General features: G+C 56.0%; 1 protein-coding gene across 10 annotated transcripts in view; it reads right to left on the bottom strand.

Moving 5' to 3' along the window:
• Window positions 1-3,626: 3,626 nt before the first annotated feature.
• Window positions 3,627-20,986, bottom strand: part of SARDH (sarcosine dehydrogenase) — a 75,633-nt gene continuing 58,273 nt past the window's right edge. For 3 of the 10 annotated variants that reach the window (XM_064290611.1, XM_064290609.1, XM_064290610.1), the window contains 4 exons: window positions 11,609-11,771; window positions 10,684-10,852; window positions 7,594-7,729; window positions 7,255-7,424 (listed from right to left, as the gene is read on the bottom strand). In XM_064290611.1, coding sequence (XP_064146681.1) covers window positions 7,296-7,424; window positions 7,594-7,729; window positions 10,684-10,852; window positions 11,609-11,771 — 597 coding nt within the window. In that variant the 3' untranslated portion in view covers window positions 7,255-7,295. Of the gene's footprint in view, window positions 4,078-7,253; window positions 7,425-7,593; window positions 7,730-8,684; window positions 8,819-10,683; window positions 10,853-11,608; window positions 11,772-20,986 lie in introns of those variants that run through there. The other 7 variants (XM_064290612.1, XM_064290614.1, XM_064290607.1 and 4 more) reach the window with 5 other exon arrangements.

A 20,986-nucleotide genomic window follows, 5' to 3' on the forward strand; every position in this document is an offset into this window, starting at 1 on the left:
CGTCAGCTAGGCACACTGCTCCACACTGCTCTGCCTGCGAGGTACTTCATTATAAGGGGTGAGCTGGCAGGAGGCTCCCAAAGCGCTGTAAATCACAGTAATCGCGGTGAAATGCCAAGCAGGAAGGGTCTGGCCCTCAGTCATCTCCACAGCCTAGGGTGGCAGGTGGAGCAAAGTCCAGCTTCCGTGGACCTTGAGGGGGCAGGCAGGGCAGCCTGCAGCTCCCCCAGGCACAAAGACCCCTCCCTCTGACCATGCCCGATCCCCAGTCCAGAAAAGGGTCCTGGGTAGCCCAGAAGGGAGAAGGTGCGAGGGAGACTCAAATCAAGGTGCATGGCTGACCTCACACCTCCCCCAGCCTGTCCAGCAGTGATGCCTTTGCCCCTCAAACGCCTGAGAGGTAGTTGTGTCATTCCAACCTCTCCGATGAGGGAAACAGGTTCAGACAGAAGTGCCCTGCTCAGGGTACCCCGGAGGGTCAGTGCTGATCAAGACTCACATCAGCTCTGAACCTCCCATCACCCACAACGACCCTCCACATCCCCTTACCACTGTACTCTTGTCTCTGACCCACGCCAGGGCGCTGGCTGTCGTTCTTTTCCTTCCAGTGGGCAGTCTGCTGGGTTCCATCCACCTGCCCCAGCTGAGGCCCCCAGCTCACCAAAGGGACCCACCCTGGGTTATTGTAACCGCAGTATTGCTGTGAAGAGCTGTTGTGACGAGCTTGCACTAGCATGTCCGAGGCACTGTGCTAAATTTGCCTTGCTGAGTCCCCCCAAAAAACCCTCACAGAAGCATTGTTCCTGTTCCCATTGACAGATGAGGAAACCGAGGCTCAGAGACCTTAGTTACCGCCCCAGGTTACCCACGAGGGAACGGTAGAGACCCCAGAGTCTCTCACCTCCCACCTCCTTCCTCTTGGACAGACATAGAACCCCCAGGGGGCCACTGTGGGGGTCAAACGGAGACATCAGGAGGATGCTTTATGAACTGAAACATGTCAGGATGAGGGCGGCCACCTTGGCCAGGCCCTTTAGCAATGCCCCAGGGCTGATCCAGGTTCCCAGTTACTGGGGGATGGCCAGAGCTCCAGGTGAGTCCGGCAGTCCAGCTCTTATCCCCACCTCTGCTGCGTGGCTCTGGGCAAGTTGCTTTCCCTCTCTGGGTCTCCATTCCCCCATCCGCCCATAAGGATAGGTTTCCCTAGCCCCCCAGGAGTGGCTTCCAGGGTGGCAGACCTACAGTTGAGTTACCCCCGAGATGCACTCAAACGGGATCAATGCTGAGGGAGTTTGGGGGTCGCTGGGTTGCAGGCTCCAGCTAGAGTTGGTGTGTCTGCCTGGCCTGGCCCCAGGATGCTTCAGGCTGTGCTGTCCAGGGTGGTACTCGCTAGCCCCGTGTGTCTATGTAGGTTTAAATGTGAATTAATTAAATAAAATAAAGCCTTCAGTGTCTGGGTCACTCTTGGCACACTTTAAACACTCTGTAGGAGCCCCCTGACCTCAGGAGCTCACACACTGGAGACAGACAGACAGAGACACCTGGAGCGTCCCAGCAGAGTGGCAGGTGGTGGCAAGTGAGGAGGGGAGAGCCACCAGGACAGGGCAATGGGTGTGCTGGAGTGGGATGCAATTTTAAATAGGGCCACCAGGACGGCTGCTGAGAAGGAGACATGTCAGTGAAATCCTGAAGGAGGTGAGGGTGTGAGTCCTTGGGTGTCTGGGGGAGTGGCCTCCCCAGAGGGAGCAGCCAGTGCAAAGGCCCTGAGATCACAAGCTTGACTTGCTTGAGGAAGAGCAAGGAGGCCAGCAAGGCAGAGCAGAGTGAGTGAGTGGGGAAGGGAGGAGAAGCGGGGGTCAGAGCGGCTGCCATGGGGAGGGGAGGAGAAGTGGGGGTCAGAGCAGCGGCCATGGGGAGCACGGGAGGAGAAGTGCGGGTCAGAGCAGCTGCCATGGAGAGGGGAGGAGAAGTGGGGTTAGAGTGGAGGGGGGAGGGAAGAAATGGGGGTCAGAGCAGCTGCCATGGGGAGGGGAGAAATGGGTATCAGAGTGGCTGCCATGGGGAGGTGGGTGGAGGGCCCTAAGCATGGAAGAGGCATGGCGCGCATTATGTCTAGACAAATCCCTCTGGCTGCGTGTGGGGAGGACTGAGGCTGGAGCCAGTGGAAGGCCACGCGGGAGGCAGGTGGGATCCAGGTGGCAGCCAAGTGGGAAGCCAGTGGGATCCACGTGGGATCCAGGCGGGAGGCTAGGTAGGAACCAGGTGGGAGCTGGGTGGGAGGCCAGGTGGGATCCAGGTGGGGGGACAGGTGGAAGCCAGGTGGGAACCAGGTGGGAGGCCAAGTGGGAGCCAGGTGGGAACCAGGTGAGGGGGGACAGGTAGGAGCCAGATGGGAGCCAAGTGGGGGGACAGGTGGGAGCCAAGTGAGAGGACATGTGGGAACCAGGTGGGAGACCAGGTGGGAGCCAGGTGGGAGGCCACTGCAACGTCTAGACACAAGGTGCCGGCGGTGCACAGGTGGGGTGAGACGGGATCTGGCTGTGGACACATGAGAACCAAAAGATATTCTAGAACCTGAGGGAAGGAGAGGGCGAGGGACATCCTCATGCCCTTCCATGCAGAATTCAGCTGCCGCCCAGAGGCTTGGCTGCTACCCCCCACCACGCCCCCGCCAGCACACCCACCGCCCCAGCTCCTGTCCCTGTATTTGCCTCTGTGGGGATCTTCTCCTTTGCTCCCTTCCCAGCCAGAAACCAAAGCTGGGCCTGTGAGTGTCTGAGGGCAGCCAGGGTGCCCCAGGACTGCCAGGGCACCCCAGTACTGCCAGGGTGCCCCAGGACTGCCTGAGTCCATGTCTGTGGAAGCCCAGTCCCCACGGTCCCAAGCATCTGCCCCCACATTGCCCAGAGAGTGGAGTGCAGCGGGCAAGACAGCATGAGGCAGCACAGCCCTCTAGATCTGAGCGGGCCAGGGGCGAAGGTGGAGGAGGGACGCCGGGATTTGCCTGGCAGGAGGGGCCGGGCTACACCTTGACACAGCAGGTGCTAAAGGATTCTGAGGGCCAAGGGATGGGAGCGGGGACATCCCCACGTTTCACAAACACTGTGCACTGCAGACTGTGTGACGTGGTTCTTCCCGGCCTGGCTAGCCAGGAGGAGAAGGAAGGAGGGGGCAGGTATCGTTCCCTAACCAGACAGATGGACGAAGGAGCCCGTCTCCTAGACAGAAGGATGCTCCTACTCCCCAGACCCTGGTGAGCCGGGGACTCACGGGGAAACCAAGGCAAGAGTTGGTGCACCAGTCTGGAACCCCCATGCCCCTGCTTCATGGACTGGTGACTCACAGAAGGCAATCCCTCCTGAAGAGCTGAGAGGTCAAGGCGGAAAAAACTTTCTAGCTCCCCATTCCCAGGGTCTGAAAAATGAACCACCTACAGACCAGCAGTGGTTGCAGGACGGCACAAATCTGCACACATGCTCACACCTTCCTCACTGCACCCACGGCAGACAGTGTTAATCGATCGCCACTCACTTGCCTCCATTCCAGACACAGCCTCACGACTCTCCAAAGAGCGCTCCACCTGCCCACTGCCAATCAGCCGAGCTCAGCACAGAAAGTGAGACCCATTTGCCAGCCCTGCTTTCACAGGGAGCCTACCAGCGATTTACTCAGCACTTCTAAGAAGCTAGCAGAGAGCCATGTGCTTGGCCCCTGAGCCCAAGATGCTTCCAGACTGGTTCGTGGGGAGGTGGACTACAGACTGACCACAGGGGTATGATCAGCCCTCTGGCCATCTCTGGATTTGAGTGTTTAGCAGGACCAGGCTTAGACTAAGGACAAGGAGGGGCCCAGGTCCTGGCTGGGGCCCAGGGGAAGTGGGAAGTGATGGTGTCGGGTGGGCCGGCTGGTCTCTGGCTTCTGGTGCAGCTGTGGTCGCTGCCCGTGGGCCAGTCAGTAGATCCCCTTCACCCTCTTGTTGTCAGGGTCGAAAGGTGATTTCACGTGTGCTTGTGCAGGGTAGGTCACCCCCATCCTCTCCAGGGCGTAGTCCCCACTCGTCACAAAGTCCAGAGACACCTGTAAGGCAGAGGGATGGTCAGTCGTCCCACAGCCTGGACTTACACCCACCACCCCTCCTGCGGGTAAACCCGCCATTGAACAAAAAAGTTGCTCTGAATTTAGAGGAGATCGATGCCGTGCCGCTGGGCTGGGGATGGGCACTTGGTCCAGCAAAGCTGAGGTCTTGTGGCCAGTAAGACTCTCTTTCCAGACGACACCCCTCCCACCCAGTCCTGGACAGCACAGGAAGCGGAAACAAGGACCACTTCCTCGAACGTGGGCACACATTTGGGTTTTCTGGGACCAGAAAGCAGCGGCAGGGACCGATGGAGGGGACTGGAGCCATGCTGAGCCTGGACCCATTGGATGGCTGGACTGGCTTTCTGGACAGCTTGGCCTCTGCATCCTCCTCGTCCCCACAGCCCCTGGCGTGACCCTACCAGCAGCCATCAAGGGCAGGTGCCCCTGGGGAAGGAGGAGAGAGCGTTGCGTCCAGCCAGCACAGCCAAAGTGACAGGACAATTGTGCTTCTCCTGCAGTCGGCTACTTAGGGACCCCTGTTCTCCCCACATGACCACTAAACCCAAGGCTGTGCCTGGGGAGGGGCCTGGGGGCCTCTGCTCTGCTCTCATTCCCGGCAGCTCAGGCCTGGGTGAAAAATGAAAAACAGGAGACTTTGCAGCTCCAGGAGGGGAGAGGCTTCTAGCCGCACCTCTGAGCAAGGCCTCTGCAGGGTCGAGAGAAAGTGCCGTGCTCCCGCCGGCCTGTAGGCAGTGGACAAGGTCGAAGGCTACTCGGTGTCTAAAGGGCAGGCAGTCCCAGGAGAGCAGAGCCTTGGGAAGGCCACACTTTTCCATGTGCACCTGCTGCTGGCTGGTCTCATGAACGTCCACCACACCCTCCGTTCCAGGCCCCATGTCTCATTGACACCCTGCACCCTCTTGAAGCCCCTGGGAGGTGAAACCAGTTAACGCACTTGGCTGCTAAGAAAAAAGGTTGGAGGTTGGAGTCCACCCAGAGGCACCTCAGAAGAAAGGCCTGGAAATCTACTTTCAAAAAGTCAGCCACTGGTTATTACTCTAGGGAGCACAGTACTGCTCTGACACACCCGGGATTGCCATGTGTTGGAGTCAGCTCGACAGCAACACGCACACACCCCCTCTCTGACTGACGTGGTCTCGAAAGCAGCATATGACCAGGGACTCACACCCAACGCGACACAGCTGAGGAGCCGCAGGGCTGATGGGCTCGGGGCTCAGGGTTCTGCCCCCGCCGGCCATGCGGCCCAGGCAGAAGACCTGACCTTTCCCTGCGGGGCTCCTCGTCTGCACAGAGGGGTCACGATTTTGACCCCTTGGGGCCTTTGGGAAGTTGGGTGGAATTCTGTATTTACAGCATCGGGTAACCCAGAGTCTGCAGGGGCTGCTGATTTCTCAGTCAGAACCATGGAGGGGTTTGCAACGCCCCGTTTCCTATGGCAGCTCACTGACCCTTCATGGCCATGGCCCCTGAGTGGACTCAGTCCTAACCAGGCAGCAAGGTGATGGGGCAGAGGCCCTAGGGAGCCTTGGATGTGACACGTAACCACACTGTGCCTCAGTTTCCCCATCTGTAAAACAGAAATGCCACGCCCCACCTGAAGGGCTCTGTGCCACCTAGTTAGACAACGGGTGGAGGTAGCTGGTGCACAGTAGAAAGTCATTTATTGAGAAAGGCGGTGTCCCAGGCCTGACTACCCACAACAGGACCTGGGGGCCTCTTGGGAAGCAGACAGGTATACAGCGTGCAGGAGGGCTCCATGGGTGACGGGATTTGGAGGCTGGTCTGCCACCGCCTCCTCGGTCCCCTGGGTAGCACTTCATTCTGGGGTCTCCTCCCTCCCGGGGCTGCAATCATCGGGGTGGGGGGTATCCAATCTTCCCTCCCGGGGCTGCAGTCACAGGGGTAGCAGGTGTCCAATCCTCCCACCTGGGCTGCACTCCGGGGGTGGGGGAGGGGCGTCTGGCCCCAGCTGGAGGCAAAGGCATTCACTGACAGCTGCCTAACAACTAACCCCCCAGCAGAGCACCTGGGGCAGGCGGTGGGCGGATAGGTGGGCAGCCTCACAGGGCCCCAGGCCCAGACCCCCCGCCACCACCACTGTTCTGCCCAGCCATTCGCTTCCTCCTGATTTGGTCTGGGAGCCTCAGTGCAGGAAGAGAAATCCTGTCATTCCCGAGATGCCCACAGCACAAGGGTCCTCTACCATCTTCTGCCCCAGAGAGCTGAGCGTGTAGGGTCGCGGCCTCCACTTCCACCAAAGCAGCCCCTGCCTTCCTAACCCTGCTCCCTTCTGTCCTCAGGGTCCCTTGAGGCCTTCCCCAGCCACCTCCTGGCCCCCTCCTGCACAGGACCCCAGCCCTCATTCTGCATCCCTGTCCGCCCAAGCTTGTCGAATCGCCACCTCTGCTTGTTCGGCCCTTGCCCTGAGCAGGCAGCGGCATAACGGTCTGGGGGTGGGGGCGGGGGGGACATGTGGGTCTGTCCGCATTTTACAGAGGAGGAGACCAGGGCTTGGAAAGCGGAGCCCTTGCCCAAGGTCACAGACAAGTAAAAGGCAGAGCCCCAAAGCCTGAGCCCCCGAGCTCCCACAGGACTCCGGCCCTGTGGCCTCCCCGCCTCAGCTCCTGCAGGAGAGGGCCCGGGTGGGAGCTGCGGCCCCTTCCACCTCAGGCCTATGGGTTCTTCCTCTGTGGCTCCTCCAGGGCTGGAAGAAGCTTCCAGAGACGGACTGGAGTGAGTCAGCCCTCCCTCCTCCCCCTCCCCCGCCTCCACAGGGTGGATGAAGGTTGAATGAGCCATGTGCACAGAATGTAAGGTACCCCACACCTCTCCAGGCCCGGCTCCCTCTACATGGCCTGGTCTCCAGGTCAGGGGCCATGGAGGCAGGAGACAGGTGCTTTACTCAGGGTGGGCCAAGGAAAGATTCGCTTCCTTGGGGGGCCCCTCTGCTCCCCGAAGCTGAAAGACGGGAACTAGAGTGCAGAGCGCCCCACCCCAACCCAGTTGCTGCCTTATGCCCTCTTCCTCTCTGCCCAGGGCTATCTGGGACATGGCCAGTGATGCTCCTTTCTCTATCCATTACCCCTCCCAGGGGCAGCCCTGAATCCTGCCAGCATGGCAACCCCCCGCCTCCCACACCCCAGGCCCCCGGGTCCCCTGAGGATATAGGGTCAGTGGTGTGGAGTTGCTTGGGGTCAGGGATGCTTCGTCTTGGGTGAAGGATGGAAGATGTGAGGAGGGGAAGCAGGTGGAGTCTGGGAAGCACCAGCTGGGTCTCTGTCACCCTGGAGTCTGTCCCCAGGCCAAAGGGCTGTTCTCGGCACCTGGTGTGAGAGGGAGCCAGCTCAGCCCTGGGCCTCTTTCTGACCAAGGAAAGCCTGGAGCTTCCCAAATAAGACCCTTTCAGAACGAAAACACCTTGCTGCTCCTCCCGGGTCTACCTCCTCCCCGCCCTCTGCCTGGTTCCCCTTAGAAGGGCAGGGCCCCACTCACCGGCCCACCGCTGGGGTCCCAGATGTAGCCGTAGGCAATGGTCTTGTCGATGGTGAATCCAAAGTCAGCCCTGCGGACATGGCCTACCACATGGCCATTTCTCCAGATAGCCTCCAGACCAAACATGGGCACTTTTCTGGAAGAAGCAAGAGAGATACTGAGACCCCAGAGCCCCGCATGGGGAAGGGTATCTTCGCATCTGGGAGAAAAAGGGGGAACCAGGCCTCAATCACCAGGCCTCGACCACCAGACCTCAAGCTCCACTCAGGCAGAGCAGCTGAGCCAGCTCAGCGCCTGGCCTGGGGACTCAGGGCGCAGGTTCCAAGCAAATAAGCCAGGGGCGGATAAACCAGGAAGCACTGGATTACATTACACGAGGTACACATGGGCTTACTTGTGCTTACCTACTGTCTTAGTCACCCAGTGCTGCCATAGCGGAAATACCACAAGTGGATGGCTTCAACAAAGAGAAATCTAATCTCTCACAGTCTAGTAGGCTAAAAGTCCAAATTCAGGGTGTCAGCTCCAGGGGAAGGCTTTCCCTCCTGTCGGCTCTGGAGGAAGGTCCTTGTCCTCAATCTTCCCCTGGTCAAGGAGCTTCTCAGGTGCAGGGACCCCAGGTCCAAAGGATGCACTCTACTCCTGGTGCTGCTTTCTTGGTGGTATGAGGTCCCCACTCTCTGCTTGCTTCCATTTCCTTTTATCTCTTGAGGGATAAAAGGTGGTGCAGGCCACACCCCAGGGAAAGTCCCTTTACCTTGGTTCGGGGAGGTGACCTGAGTAAGGGTGGTGTTACAATCCCACCCTAATCCTCTCAACATGAAATTGCTATCACAGAATGGAGGGCAACCACACAATGCCGGGAAGCATGGCCTAGCCAAGTTGAGACACACATTTTGGGGGGACATAATTTAATCCATGACACCTACTAATCTCTGGTGCACTGTTTTTGAAATTGAGCATTTACAGATTAGTAAGTGAGCACAAGTAAACCCGTGAGTACCTTGCATATTGGATAATCCAGCCCTGGAACGAGCACAGTCCCGACAGTGGTGTTTATATTAAAAAAAAAAAAGAAAAGCCTCCCCTACATTTAGGTTTTCTCCAGGTAACTGCTGAGCGTTTCAACTGTTTCCTGCTGCAGCCCGTGTGTGTTGCTCTCTTTCGGCGCCTCTTGACTCTCAGGTGATGCGTAATTTATCAAAAGTACTTTTCTCTGCTCTCACTGTAAAATTTTTGGAAATTTGAAATAGCAAGGCAGAGAAAATATTAAATGGAAATCTAATCAAATAAACACAAAATAAAAAAACCCTAATTAAAAATAAATATATATATAAATAAAAAGAAAACCTAATGAAATAAAACTAAAATAAACCTCGATTACAGAAATGCCAGTGCCCAGATATAACTGATAACTTTTGGGTGTGAACCTTTCCAGAACTTTCCCTCCAAGCACATCCTTATGGTATTACTGGGTGCCTCCTGAGTGCCAAGGACTGTGCCAGGCATGGGGGATTTGACTTGGTCAAGGCAGACATGTATCTAGCCTCATGGGGCTCCTGAGAATGGACACCCACCTCACGGAGTGGTGAGGGCTGTGCCAGGTGGGCAGGCAGGTGGGTGCTGGGTGGGGAGGCAGGGAGCAGAGCAGGGTGCCAGGTGAGCCCAGGCTGTGTGGCCATGACTGTAGCGTGACCATGACCAAAGGTATATGGGGCCCATGCAGAATAAATAGAGCCCTGGGCAGGGCTAGGGATGTTCCCTCGCTCTGCCCCCTGGAGCAGACCTGCCAGCCTGCAGCCACCTTCCTGACCTGGGTGGGATCAGAGCAGGTGTTGTCAACATGTCCTGTTCTCCCTTGTCCCACTGCAGCACTCCCCACGCGAGGAGACTCAGGCCAGAGAGGCCGCCCAGCATGCCCAGGCCCTGAGGAGGAGTCCTGGCCACTATCTGGACACCACAGCCAGCAGCTTCTCTGTGTGTCCCCAGCACGGAAAGTGCGGTGCCAGAAGCAGGCAGGGAGCCGCAGAGCGGGACTGACCGTTGTGTGCACAGCCCCAAAAGCAGGACATCAGCCTCAGGTGCTTCACCGGGTCTGGCGCCATGGCCAGACAGGTGGAGGGGCATGGCAGACCCAGCCCCTGCACCCCCAAACCAGAGCTGCTCCCTGGGAGGTAGACAAGCAGTCCCACGGGAGACACAGAGCCTGACAAGAACCCAGAGAGTCACAGGATGGTGACAATCGCAGCTCTGCTTACTGCCCCCCTCCCACACACCCACATTCACTCCTGACACTCTGAAGGCTACAGGAATCTGGGAGGCATGATGGCCTTTGGGGCTGGCTGTCAACTCCGGACCAGCAGAGACCCAAGGTGCCTTAGCCGCTGCTATTCAGGTTCCATGTCAGTGTGGTCAGCGGCCCAGAACGCCAGCCTTCTGGTCTCTGGGCACCACCACCGCCCATTACTTGTCAGCATCATGCTATCATCTCAGAGGGGCTCAGAAGCCAGGGTGCAGGTCAGGCTCCCGGAACGCAGCTTTCCCAGGAGTCCAGGGGAACGTGAGCCAGCCCCTGGGGACTGTGTGCTCTGCTCCTTGGGGGCTCTCATTCCACCTTCAGGCATGCACAAGTCACCTTGTCCCTGGCACCCTGTGGTCCCCATTTGTAAGTGGGGGTGGCAGCCCCCCATCACAGGGCTATGGATTTAGCTGGAACACAAAGGGAGGTCTCTACACAGTGACCTATAACCCCGTAAACCCTGCCAAGGCCCCCGGCCCAGACCTACCACCACAGGCGCTGACTCGGCCGGGCAGCACTTTCTCCCCTAAAACCTGAGCTTGACTTAGATGTCCCCACAGGCCTGCCGTCCGGCCCTGGAGTGTCTGAGTTTGCCTCTTCTGCCCCTGAGGGGAGCCCCATCTCTGCCTGTAACAGCCTGTGACTCTGGGCCCCAGTTTCCTTGTCTGTGCTGGGGCCACTGTGGACATCTGGGAGAGGGTGCCTGGCCTGGGGTTGGTCTTGGGGCTACGTGAGGGAATCGGGGCACCTGCCTGCTTTGGCTGGGCAGCCACTGGGCCCCAGACACTCACTCGTCCACAGTGAAGCACACCAGCCGCCGGTGCAGGCCCGAGGCCCGCTGCTGCTCCAGGGCCTCACGCCCCAGGAAAGGGACTGCAGACTTGAGCTTGCAGGTGAAGGCCAAACCCGCTTCCAGCGGGCTGTCATCAGGTCGCAGGTCCGCGTGCCAGTGCCGGTAGCCTGAGGAGGAGGGGGCGTCAGTGCCAGCAGAGAGGGGGCAAAGGACCTTCAGGAGACACTGTCGCTGCTGTCTACCCTGCTCGTGTCCAGCGCAAATCCCCATCACCTGTGATGTGGACAACCCAGGCAGGGGGGGCATTCTCCATTCTAGAAGGTTCTTCTGAGTGAGTTTCCCTGATTCAGACCAGCTCTGCACTGTCAGGTTGGGGAGGGGGCTTGTAAAGCGGCTGGGCAGGGGAGGGCCTGATCTCTAGGCCAGATGCTGGCACAGGAGCTGGGTGAGCTCGCCTGGGCCTGCTCTGACCAAGGTTCCACTGGCCGTCTTTGGAGTGACCTTCTGCAGAGTGACCCTCCTGGGAGTGAGGTCATGGGGTTCATCTGAGCCCCCAGGGCCTGTCCTGCTGGGGCACTGTTCAAATTTCTCAGAGACACAGAGGTGCTGGATTTGAACCCAGCTCTGGCACTCCCCACATGTGCCCCAGGCAAGTGTTGCTCCTTCAAGTTCTTGTGTAGGTGGGTGCAGGGGACCCCAGCCCCCACCTCTGGGGCTGCAGGGATGTTAGAGCCCTTAGCCCTTGCACAAGGGCCTGGCGGACGGGCAGTAGGAGGGCTTGAGAAAACAGACCATGTGGGAAGTGGTGGCATAGCATGAAAGGAAGGAAACACATGCGGAGTGAGCCCAGGCTGGCCCTGTGCTGGACCTAACAGGGCGTGGCCCCCACAGCAACCCCCGTGCCGCCCAGACCCCACACATACCTTTTTCGATGCTCAGGGAATCGATGGCCCGGTAGCCCGCATTGACGAGGCCCAGCTTGGCGCCCACGGCCATGATGGCCTTGTACACAGGCACACAGGCTGCCCTGGGCACATGCAGCTCCCAGCCCAGCTCACCCACAAACGACAGCCTCATGGCCCGGACCTGGGGATGAGGACACCACTCAGACACAGGTGTGGGCCACTGACCAGTAGACAGCCACTGTTGTCCCCATGGTTGTTAGCTAACCTTGGGCCCAGCCCGGCTGGCCACCAAGAAATGGGGTCTCCCCAGAGGAGCGCCCACCAGCCACTCCAGAATCTTTAAGAAGAAGGAAGGGGTGTTAACACTGGGAGATGAGGGACGCGGCTCTGGGGCTCGGTCTTCTAAGCCCCGTGAGTGTCCTGGGCTGCCACAATAAATTACCATGAAGACAACAGGGTTTGTCTTCTCACAGCTGCGGAGCCAGAAGTCCGAAATCAGGGTGTAGGCAGGGCCGCACTCCCTCCGCAGGCTCTGGGGGAGGATCCTCCTTTGTCTCTTCCAGTTCCTGGGGGGCTCCCAGCGTTCCTTGGCTTGTGGCAGCATGCCTGCAATCCTTGCCTTGGTCTACACATGGCCGCCTTCTTTACTCTCTGTGCCTTCTCTTCGTCCACCTCTTGTAAGGACACTCGTCCCTGGATTTAGCACCCACGTGGGTAATCCAGGACGACCCCATCTCAAGGTCCTTCACTTAATTACATGTGCAGAGACCCTTTTTCCAAGTAAGGCCATATTCCCAGGTTCCAGGATGTGGACACGTCTTCATGGGGCCACCACTCAGCCCACTGCAGTGACCTTGGCAAGTCTCTTAGTCCTCCTCCGGCCTCGACTTCCTTGTCTGTAAAATGGGGTCAGGAGCCTCCAGCCTCCTCTGCTTGAAGAACTTTCTGAGATGAGCCGTTCAGGGTTGATGGCTATCAGCAGCCCAGCTTGGGGGTCCTCATGGTTGGCCCAGAGGCAGTGAGAGGGGAAGGCAGCTGAGCCTCAAGTCTGTCTCACTGGATAGTAATCACCTACCAGTCTGGCCAGCCTGGGTCGGGTGCTAGGATCTGAAGACATACATGCCTCTGCCTGGAAGCTTGAGAGGCACTCAGCTCAGAAGCACAGGCCAGTTCCACACCAACCGCCTGGCTGGGCACTGTACCTGGGAGAGAGGTGTTGGCCTGGGAGGGCAGACCCAGGCCTGTGGGCTGGCTTTGCCATTGCAGACAGGCTTTCTGGCAGAGGAAAGAGCTGGGGGTGGGGGTGAAGAGGCGAGTAGTGGGGGACAGAGAAAGGCCTGTGGGCAGGCTGCTGGAAGTCCCTCTACTGAGCCGGCAGCAAATTTGTACTGAAAGCTGGGAGAGTGGGGTGCTGGGGCCACTTGAGGCCAGGAGAGTGAGGGACTGGGGGCCCCAAATCCCACAAAAATGACAGCGCCGTAATTGAGCTGTCTAGTACATTGTTGGACTCCTTCCCAGCCCCATGCTGAGGGGTGGGGTGGGGTGGGAGCACATTCTAACTAAGCCCATTGAACGAGGCAGGAACAGGGATCTGAAGCACACGCCTGGCCCAAGGACACACAACTCTGACAAGGGCCTGGTCTGACCGCTAGCAGTCAACAGCCTCGAAACTACCGCCATTGTGGGGGGACTCGTAGGCTGGCAGGATAGGAGCCTCTCCACCCAGGCTGGGTTCACGTTACCTATGAACCCAGCAGTGGTACCCACCTCCCAGCCCTTAGGTGAGTCCTCGAGTCCACAGTGTCCCCCGGGGGCAAGGCTGAGCACTGGGTGGGGCATGTCCAGCTCAGGTGACACTGAGAGCAGGGTGCACCAATACTACAGACAGAGAGAAACTTGTTGCTGCCCACTCTGAGCTGAGGGTCTGCCCGGCCCAGCTCCCCGCAGAGGACTGCAGAAGGAGGCGGAGGCTGCTCTCCAGCCATGGAGACTCTCCTCATTAACCTAACACTCAAACCCGTGGTCGCGCAGCAGCTGGTTCTCTGAGCTCTGAGATGTTCACATTTGCCCTGAGTTGCCACTTGCCCGCGCCTCTCAAAAAACTCAAAATTGACCCAGTAAGTGTGCTGTTGACATTCCCCCATGCCCGGTGCGAGCCACAGGCCCCCAACAAAGACTGCTTGTCAGCGGGGCTCTAATTTTAGACCATCCACGGAGGAGCTGGAGCTCAAAGCCAGTCTCATTTAAACAGGAAATCTCACCTATTAGCAGCCCCGAGATTGCTAATTTGCACTGATGCAGGCTCTGCCCCCAGTGACTGGAGGGGAGAGAGCCGGGCACTGGGGCAGGATTAGAATCTCAGGTGGACAGGACACCCCAGTCCCTCCACAGGTCCCCGTCAGCTTGGGGAGGGCGGAGGCTGCCTGTTCTCCTTTCTGAGCCCCTGTACTCGGGGCTGGCTGCTGTAGGTACAATTGCTGGAACTTTGGAGGTAAACAGGGGCAGGGCAGACGGACTGGGCTGCCCAGCAAGGGGAGGGAGATCTGGGGCCTATTCCAGGGCTTTTCTGAGTTGTGGTCTCACTGTATCACCAGGCATCTTACATTTTTTCTCCCCTGGTAGGGTGGGGTTGGGGAGGTCCTCGTTCCTTCCAAGGGGGACATGTGACAAAGGGGTTCAGGACGCGGGCTCTGGGTCAGCCGAACTTAGGCAGGAATGGCGGCCCCGGCAGCTCCCCACCTGGTCTCAGCACCTTCTTACAACTGAGGTGAGGACAGTGCTTGTGAGCACCAGGTGCATGGGACATACGGTGCCTGGCAGATGGCCACCTCTTGGTAAATGTTGGCTCAGATGGTATTTAGGGTCCCAGACCAGAGGCAAAGCCCATGCAAGATGGAGCCCCATGTCCTCACAGGAGCCACAGGCAGTGGTCAGAGACAGAGCCACAGGAAACGGGAGGTCAATGGATGGGCCTCACGCCAGGCTTGTTTCAAACCCTCTGCCCATGAGTGGGGAAGGATGTGCACCTTCTCGGGGTTCTGGGTAATGGGGACAGGAGCCAGAGGGAGAGATGGCGGCCTGGAACACAGGACCTCACCACAGAGCTGGACGGGACTCGAGAGCAGATTCCAGGCAAGGAGGCCAGGCAGGCACACGACCTGCGTTCAACAGTAGCTTGGAGAGGGTGCACCGGACAGGACGGGGGAGGGGCAATATGTTAAAGCAAAATGGCAGAGATTTCCCAGAATTGAAGATGGTCAGTCATGAGCCCTCAGACTGCAGAGTTACAATGAGCATCAAGCAGGTTCATCACAAGCGAACCCCAGCCTAGAAAACCTGTGGTAACTGTAGAAGGTCAGAGGGAGAAAGACAGAGACAGGGAGGGAGAGGTCTTACAAACAGCTTGAGAGAAAGCAGCTGGAAGCTGCTGAGGTGGACTCTAGATGCCTCCTGGCAAAAGTAGGCTCTGTTACTTGACTGTAGGATAACGTCTGCGAAGCCCAGCGCGAACATAACAGGCAACCTAGGAACCATACCCTTTAAGAATAGAAAAATCCCACTGCCATCAAGTCAATTCTGACTCATAGTGACCCTATAAGGCAGAGTAGAACTGCCCCATCAGGTTTCCAAGGCTGTAAATCTTCACAGAAGCAGACTGCCACATCTTTCTCCCGAGGAGTGGCTGGTGGGTTCAAACCGCCGACCTTTTGGTTGGCAGCCGAGTGCTTTAACCCCTGGGCCACTGGGGCTCCTCTCACCCTTTAAAAGCAAGAGTGAAATGAAGTCTTCAGACACAGAGAGTTTACCGTTCACGGATTTCTGCCATCAGAACTTGTAGAGGGTGTAGTTCAGGGAATAAGCGGCAGAGCAGCCAGAGCCTCTCAGAGTACGGGGTCCAGGCTGCCCCCAGAGGTCAGCTGGCCCGGTGCACACCCATTAGGGAGAACCAGGCAAAGGCAGGAACAGCAGTGGGGGGCGGCAGGATTTAGTGGGGGAGGTCCGCAGCCAAGGTGGCTTGATGATCCTGCTCAGCACACCCTCTCTGGGGCTGACCCTGCATCCAGGTTGGAAACGGAGGTTTTGAAATGAGGCTTACAACGCGGGTGCTAAGAGGGTGCTAGGGAAATCCAACGGCCGGACCACATGGACCAGCATGCTTCCTGGAGTTCTGCACCCTGGTATCGGCAGACAAATGTAGCTCTGCAAATACAGGGTTGGATTGGGCCTTTGTGATTCAGTCTGCTGGGCCTAGGCCTGCTGGGTGCTAAGGTCCACTGTCTGCTGGGCCCCAGCCCATGGGCAGCCTCAAGGATTAGGAGGGCCTGTGGGGCAGGTGATCTCAAATGGCCACGTAGTGCCCACCCACGAGGAGATGGCCAGGATCATCCCTAAGCAGGGACGGATTACCCAATATGCAAGGTAAGCACGTGCTTAAGGCATCAACAAAACAGGGGCACCAGTTGTCCAAGGCAAAGGCCCACAGATGCCAAGCAGACAGGACACAAGGAAAAGCGAGCACCGCAGTGGAAGGGAACTGGCAGGGCACTAGATGAAATCGATACCAGCTCCAGTGTGTGAGAAACTGCCAGCCAGAAATAAAGTTTACGAAGGGTCACGAAGGCACCCACGCACAAGGTTGTTTGAGCTGTGAGGCCCTGCCACTTCAACACCTTCGTTGACATCTGTCTCCTATGGTCCCCTCCCGTGTAATTGAAACTCCTTCTCTCGGCATGTCCCTTGGGAGTATACTATGCCTTTCTAAAAAAAAAAAGGTGGGGATGGGCTGTCAGATCTAACTCTTGCTACATTCACCCCATATGCAACTGGATCCAACATGAGCAATTATTGGGCGAGTATGGATTATGTTAATAGATAGCAGGCCTCTGATTCATCATGAGAGAACCGCCCTGAACATCCACGTCTGCTGATCCAGCAACTCCAGCCCGGAGGGCCAGTAATGCTCTTTGCCATGATACAAACACAAGGGTATGCTCTTGTGCACATCCTCGCAAACAACCAATGGGAACTCCAGTCCCAGATGACACACAAAATCGAGGGAACTTGAATAAGTCGACAGCTGCAATGAATTCAATCAATTTACTTTTCAACTGTACAACATCTACGTACAGAGTTACGTTCTAAGTTTTGTAAAAAATAATATTTTTAACTTTAACTTTAAAATATGTTTGGCATACATGTAGACACAATCTAGCATGCATTTAATATAATGCCAATGTGGGTAATAATTTAATATCATCTAACATAGTAAATGTCCAAAAATACTGGAAATATTAATATTTATCCAACGAAAACTTCCGATTTATATATCAAGTGAGTTTCATTTTTTATTATCTGTTACGTGGGCCACAGTATTTGATGGTACTCTATGTGTACCAATAAATGGGTATACATGTAATTCACTGTCATGGATTGAATTGTGTCCCCCCAAAATATGTGTCAACTTAGCTAGCCCATGGTTCCCAGTATTGTGCAATTGTCCACCATTTTGTGATCTGATGTGATTATCCTACGTGTTGTAAATCCTTATCTCTATGATGTTAATGAGGCAGGATTAGAGGCAATTATGTTAATGAGGCAAGTCTCAATCTACAGGATTAGGTTGAGTCTTAAATCAATCTCTTTTGAGATATAAAAGAGAGAAGTGAACAGAGAGACATGAGGACCTCATACTACCAAAAAAGCAGTGCCAGGAGCAGAGCGTTTCCTTTGGCCCTGGGGTCCCTGAGCCTGAGAAGCTCCTAGACTAGGGGAAGATTGATGACAAGGATCTTCCCCCAGAGCCTACAGAGAGAGAATGCCTTCCCCTGGAGCTGGCGCCCTCAATTTGGACTTCTAGCCTCCTAGACTGTGAGAGAACAAAATTCTGTTTATTGATGCCATCCACTTGTGGTATTTCTGTTATGGCAGCTCTAGATAACTAAGACAGTACTCAAGACATACCCACCCCTGAGGGCAGGATCGGGACTGAGTCATTGAGGAAGCCCTCAGCCCAGGCCCTGTGCAGAGTGGGCGGTAAGTAAGGGTCATCAGTTCAGCATGTGGTCAATTGTCCCTGGCCCTGCCAGACTGAAGTGGCAGCCCAGGGCAGGATGAGGCTCGTAGCCATCCATCCCATAGCATCCATGACCAACCATCCCCCTAGCCCCCAAGCATGGGCCCCCCAGTACAGAGGTTGCTGCCCAGCCCCCTGGCACTCACAGCTGGACACCTGAGGTGTGAGGACACCCAAGGGCAGCAGGTACCACAGTGGCTGAGAGCACAGGCTTTGGGTCCAGATCTGAGCCCCATGTGTATGCCTGCCAACTGACCTCTGTCTTCTCTGGGTCTCCGCTCCCTCTTCTCCCACCCTGGAATGATACTGGCACTTCCCTCATAGGGTCCGTCGGAGCACCCCACAAAGGAATCACTGGCAAGAGCCAGGCACGGTGCTTTCTGGTTGCACTTTCAGTTTACAGATAAGGAAACTCGGGATCAGGGAGGTTGTCACTTGTCCAAGGCCCAGTGATGTGCTGAAAAGTATTTCACTGGTTCTTGGGGGGTGGGAGAGCTGTTTTGTAGTATTCGCCAATTCACGTAGTGTAAATGCTCCCATCATGGCTGATTTCAAGCTACCAACGATTTAACAACCATTGGCTTTTGTGAGCAGGTATGAGCTGGTTCCAGCACACACCAATAAGGCCTCATAGCTAGTAAGTGGTGGAGCTTGAGTTCACCACCAGTACAAGATCCACCCTCCCTGCCCTTGGCTGGCCTACTTGATTATTTCTCAGCAAAGTGTGGATTTGGGGGCCTGGTGCCATGCTTAGCCCATCACTGAGCCCCATGTTAGCTTGTGTGTGTGGCCAACTTGCTGCCTGCTCTCAGGAAGGCTGGATGCTCCTCAAGGCTGGGAATTCATAATCCCAAGAGATGCTGGGTCACCTGCCCCAGCTTTGGTGCAAAGGCCAGCTAGAGCCCAGGGCACAGAGGCAAAGGGCTCCTGTGGGGTGCTCTTGGCTGTGTGTCACTCAGAACAAGCTGAGAGTAAACACCGCAGGAGGGCTGAGCAGACTTGTCCCCAGACGCAGGCAACATGTCCAACCTTTTCACATCACATTAGCTCACGGCTGTTTCACAAGTTTCCAGGGCATTTGGTTGTATAACCACACCCCAACACACCAGGCACCCCCTCCAAACCCAGTCAACCCTTAAATATTTGAGACTCCCAGGGGGACACAGATATGGGGGATGAGTGAGCAGGGATCAGAGCATATGCTTGCAGGAGCCTAAGACCTCGAACCCACAAAAGAAGGTTCTTCTTGGTGGTGGATTCAGTGGATCTTCATTTTTCAAACCCTCTACAGAGCCCTGGTGGCGCAGTGGTTAAGAGCTCAGCTGCTAACCAAAAGGTCTGCAGTTCAAATCCACCAGACGCTCCTTGGAAACCCTATGGGGCAGTTCTGCTCTGTCCTATAGCGTTGCTAGGAGTCAGAATTGATTCAAAAGCAATGGGTTTGTTTTTCTTTTGTTTTTTATAGCTCGCTTTTTATGTGAATGAATTGAGAATTATTCACAGTGTGGTAGCAGCGTACTGGGGGTGGTGACGGCAGTGGTGGTGGTGATGGGGGTGATGCGGGTGATGGTGGAGACTTTGGTACTGGGAGTGGGGCGCCGCTTTAACCGGTACCCAAAATGTGAATTGGTTTTGAAACTGTGAATGGATAGAGGACTCAGAAGGACGTGAGGAGAACTGTTAACACCAGAGACGGTCCAGATGGTGAGAAGCAGCAGCAGAGGACTGGCAGCAGAAGAGGACCAGCAGCAGCAGAACCAGGAGACCAACTCCAGACAGCACTGGAGCTGACCCACGGAGCGAGAGAGCTGAGTGCCTTGGTGCAGGAGACTTTCTGGTGGAGTGGGGCACCTCCAGGCACTTATCAGTGGAGCTAGGCTTGCCGACCCACGGAGCGAGAGAGCTGAGTACCTTCCGGCTGAAGTTTACTGGTGGAGTGGGGTGCCTCCATGCACTTATTAGTGAGTCTACAGAGCTTTGGAACATTTGCCCCAGTAGGGCAGATGTGGCCATGAGGCCCATATAGCCAAGAGGCCAAGAAACCAGGAAGCAGAAGCTGAAGTGACAAGGAACACAGGAAGCTGAGCTGCCTCAGTCTCAAAAGGTATGGCCATGACCTCTGGAGTTTCAATGGGTGGGGACATGGCCTCTGGTGTTTCTAAGGATGGAGTCGCTACCCAGATGGACTAGGAGAATAGTGCACCTGAAACCAAGGAAGCACAGTTGCGTCCCAGCGGGCCTAGAAGGCAGAGCTGAAGCCCAGGGCCAAGCGGCTTCCACTCAGAATTCAGAGAGTGTGGCCAATACCTAGAGACTGGAGGACAGGACCATTGTATAAATGGTCTCAGAGAACAGAGGGTTATTTTTGAAACCTTGAGGACTAATGTAATGTGTTCTGCTGACTTGCTAGGTGCCTGTTACGCCTTCTTTCTGTCCAATATCTCCCATTTGTAATGGAAATGTCTAGTTTATGCTATTCTGCCATTGTACTTTGGAAGCAGATAATTTGTACGCTAGATTTCACAGATGAAGAGGAATTTTTGGATTCTGAACTTGGAGTCGATGTAAGACTATTGCTATGATATGATGGTGTGAATGTGCCTTACATGTAACAAGGACATGAATTTTTGGGGACCAAAGGGTGGAATGTCATGGATTGAACTGTGTCCCCCCAAAGTGTGTCAACTTGGTTAGGCCATGACTCCCAGTATTGTGTGGTTGTCCTCCATTTGTGATCATAATTTTATGTTAAAGAAGATTAGGGTGGGATTGTAACACCCTTACTAAGGTCACATCCTTGATCAAAAGTAAAGGGAGTTTTCCGGGGTGTGGCCTGCACCACCTTCTATCTTACAAGAGATAAAAGGAAAGGGAATCGAGCAGAGAGTAGGAGACCTCATACCACCAAGAAAGCAGTGCCGGGGGGAGAGCACATCCTTTGGACCCAGGGTTCCTGCACAGAGAAGTTCCTAGTCCAGGGGAAGAGTGATGACAAGGACCTTCCTCCAGAGCCGATAGAGAAAGCCTTCCCCTGGAGCTGATGCCCTGAGTTTGGTCTTCTGGCCCACTGGATTGTGAGAGAATAAATCTGTCTTTGTTGAAGCTATCTACTTGTGGTATTTCTGTTACAGCAGCACTGATAACTAAGACAGAGGTAGTGATAGTAGTGACAATGATGGCGGTGGTGGTGGCGATTGTGATGGTGGTGATAGTAGTGGTAATGGTGGTGGCAGTGATGGTGGGAATAATGATGGTAGTGATGGTGATGATGATGGTAGTGATGGTAATGACTGAAAGAGGTGATGGTGATGATGGCAGTGGTA

Source organism: Loxodonta africana, chromosome 9, assembly GCF_030014295.1.
Source record: "Loxodonta africana isolate mLoxAfr1 chromosome 9, mLoxAfr1.hap2, whole genome shotgun sequence".
NCBI lineage: Eukaryota > Metazoa > Chordata > Mammalia > Proboscidea > Elephantidae > Loxodonta > Loxodonta africana.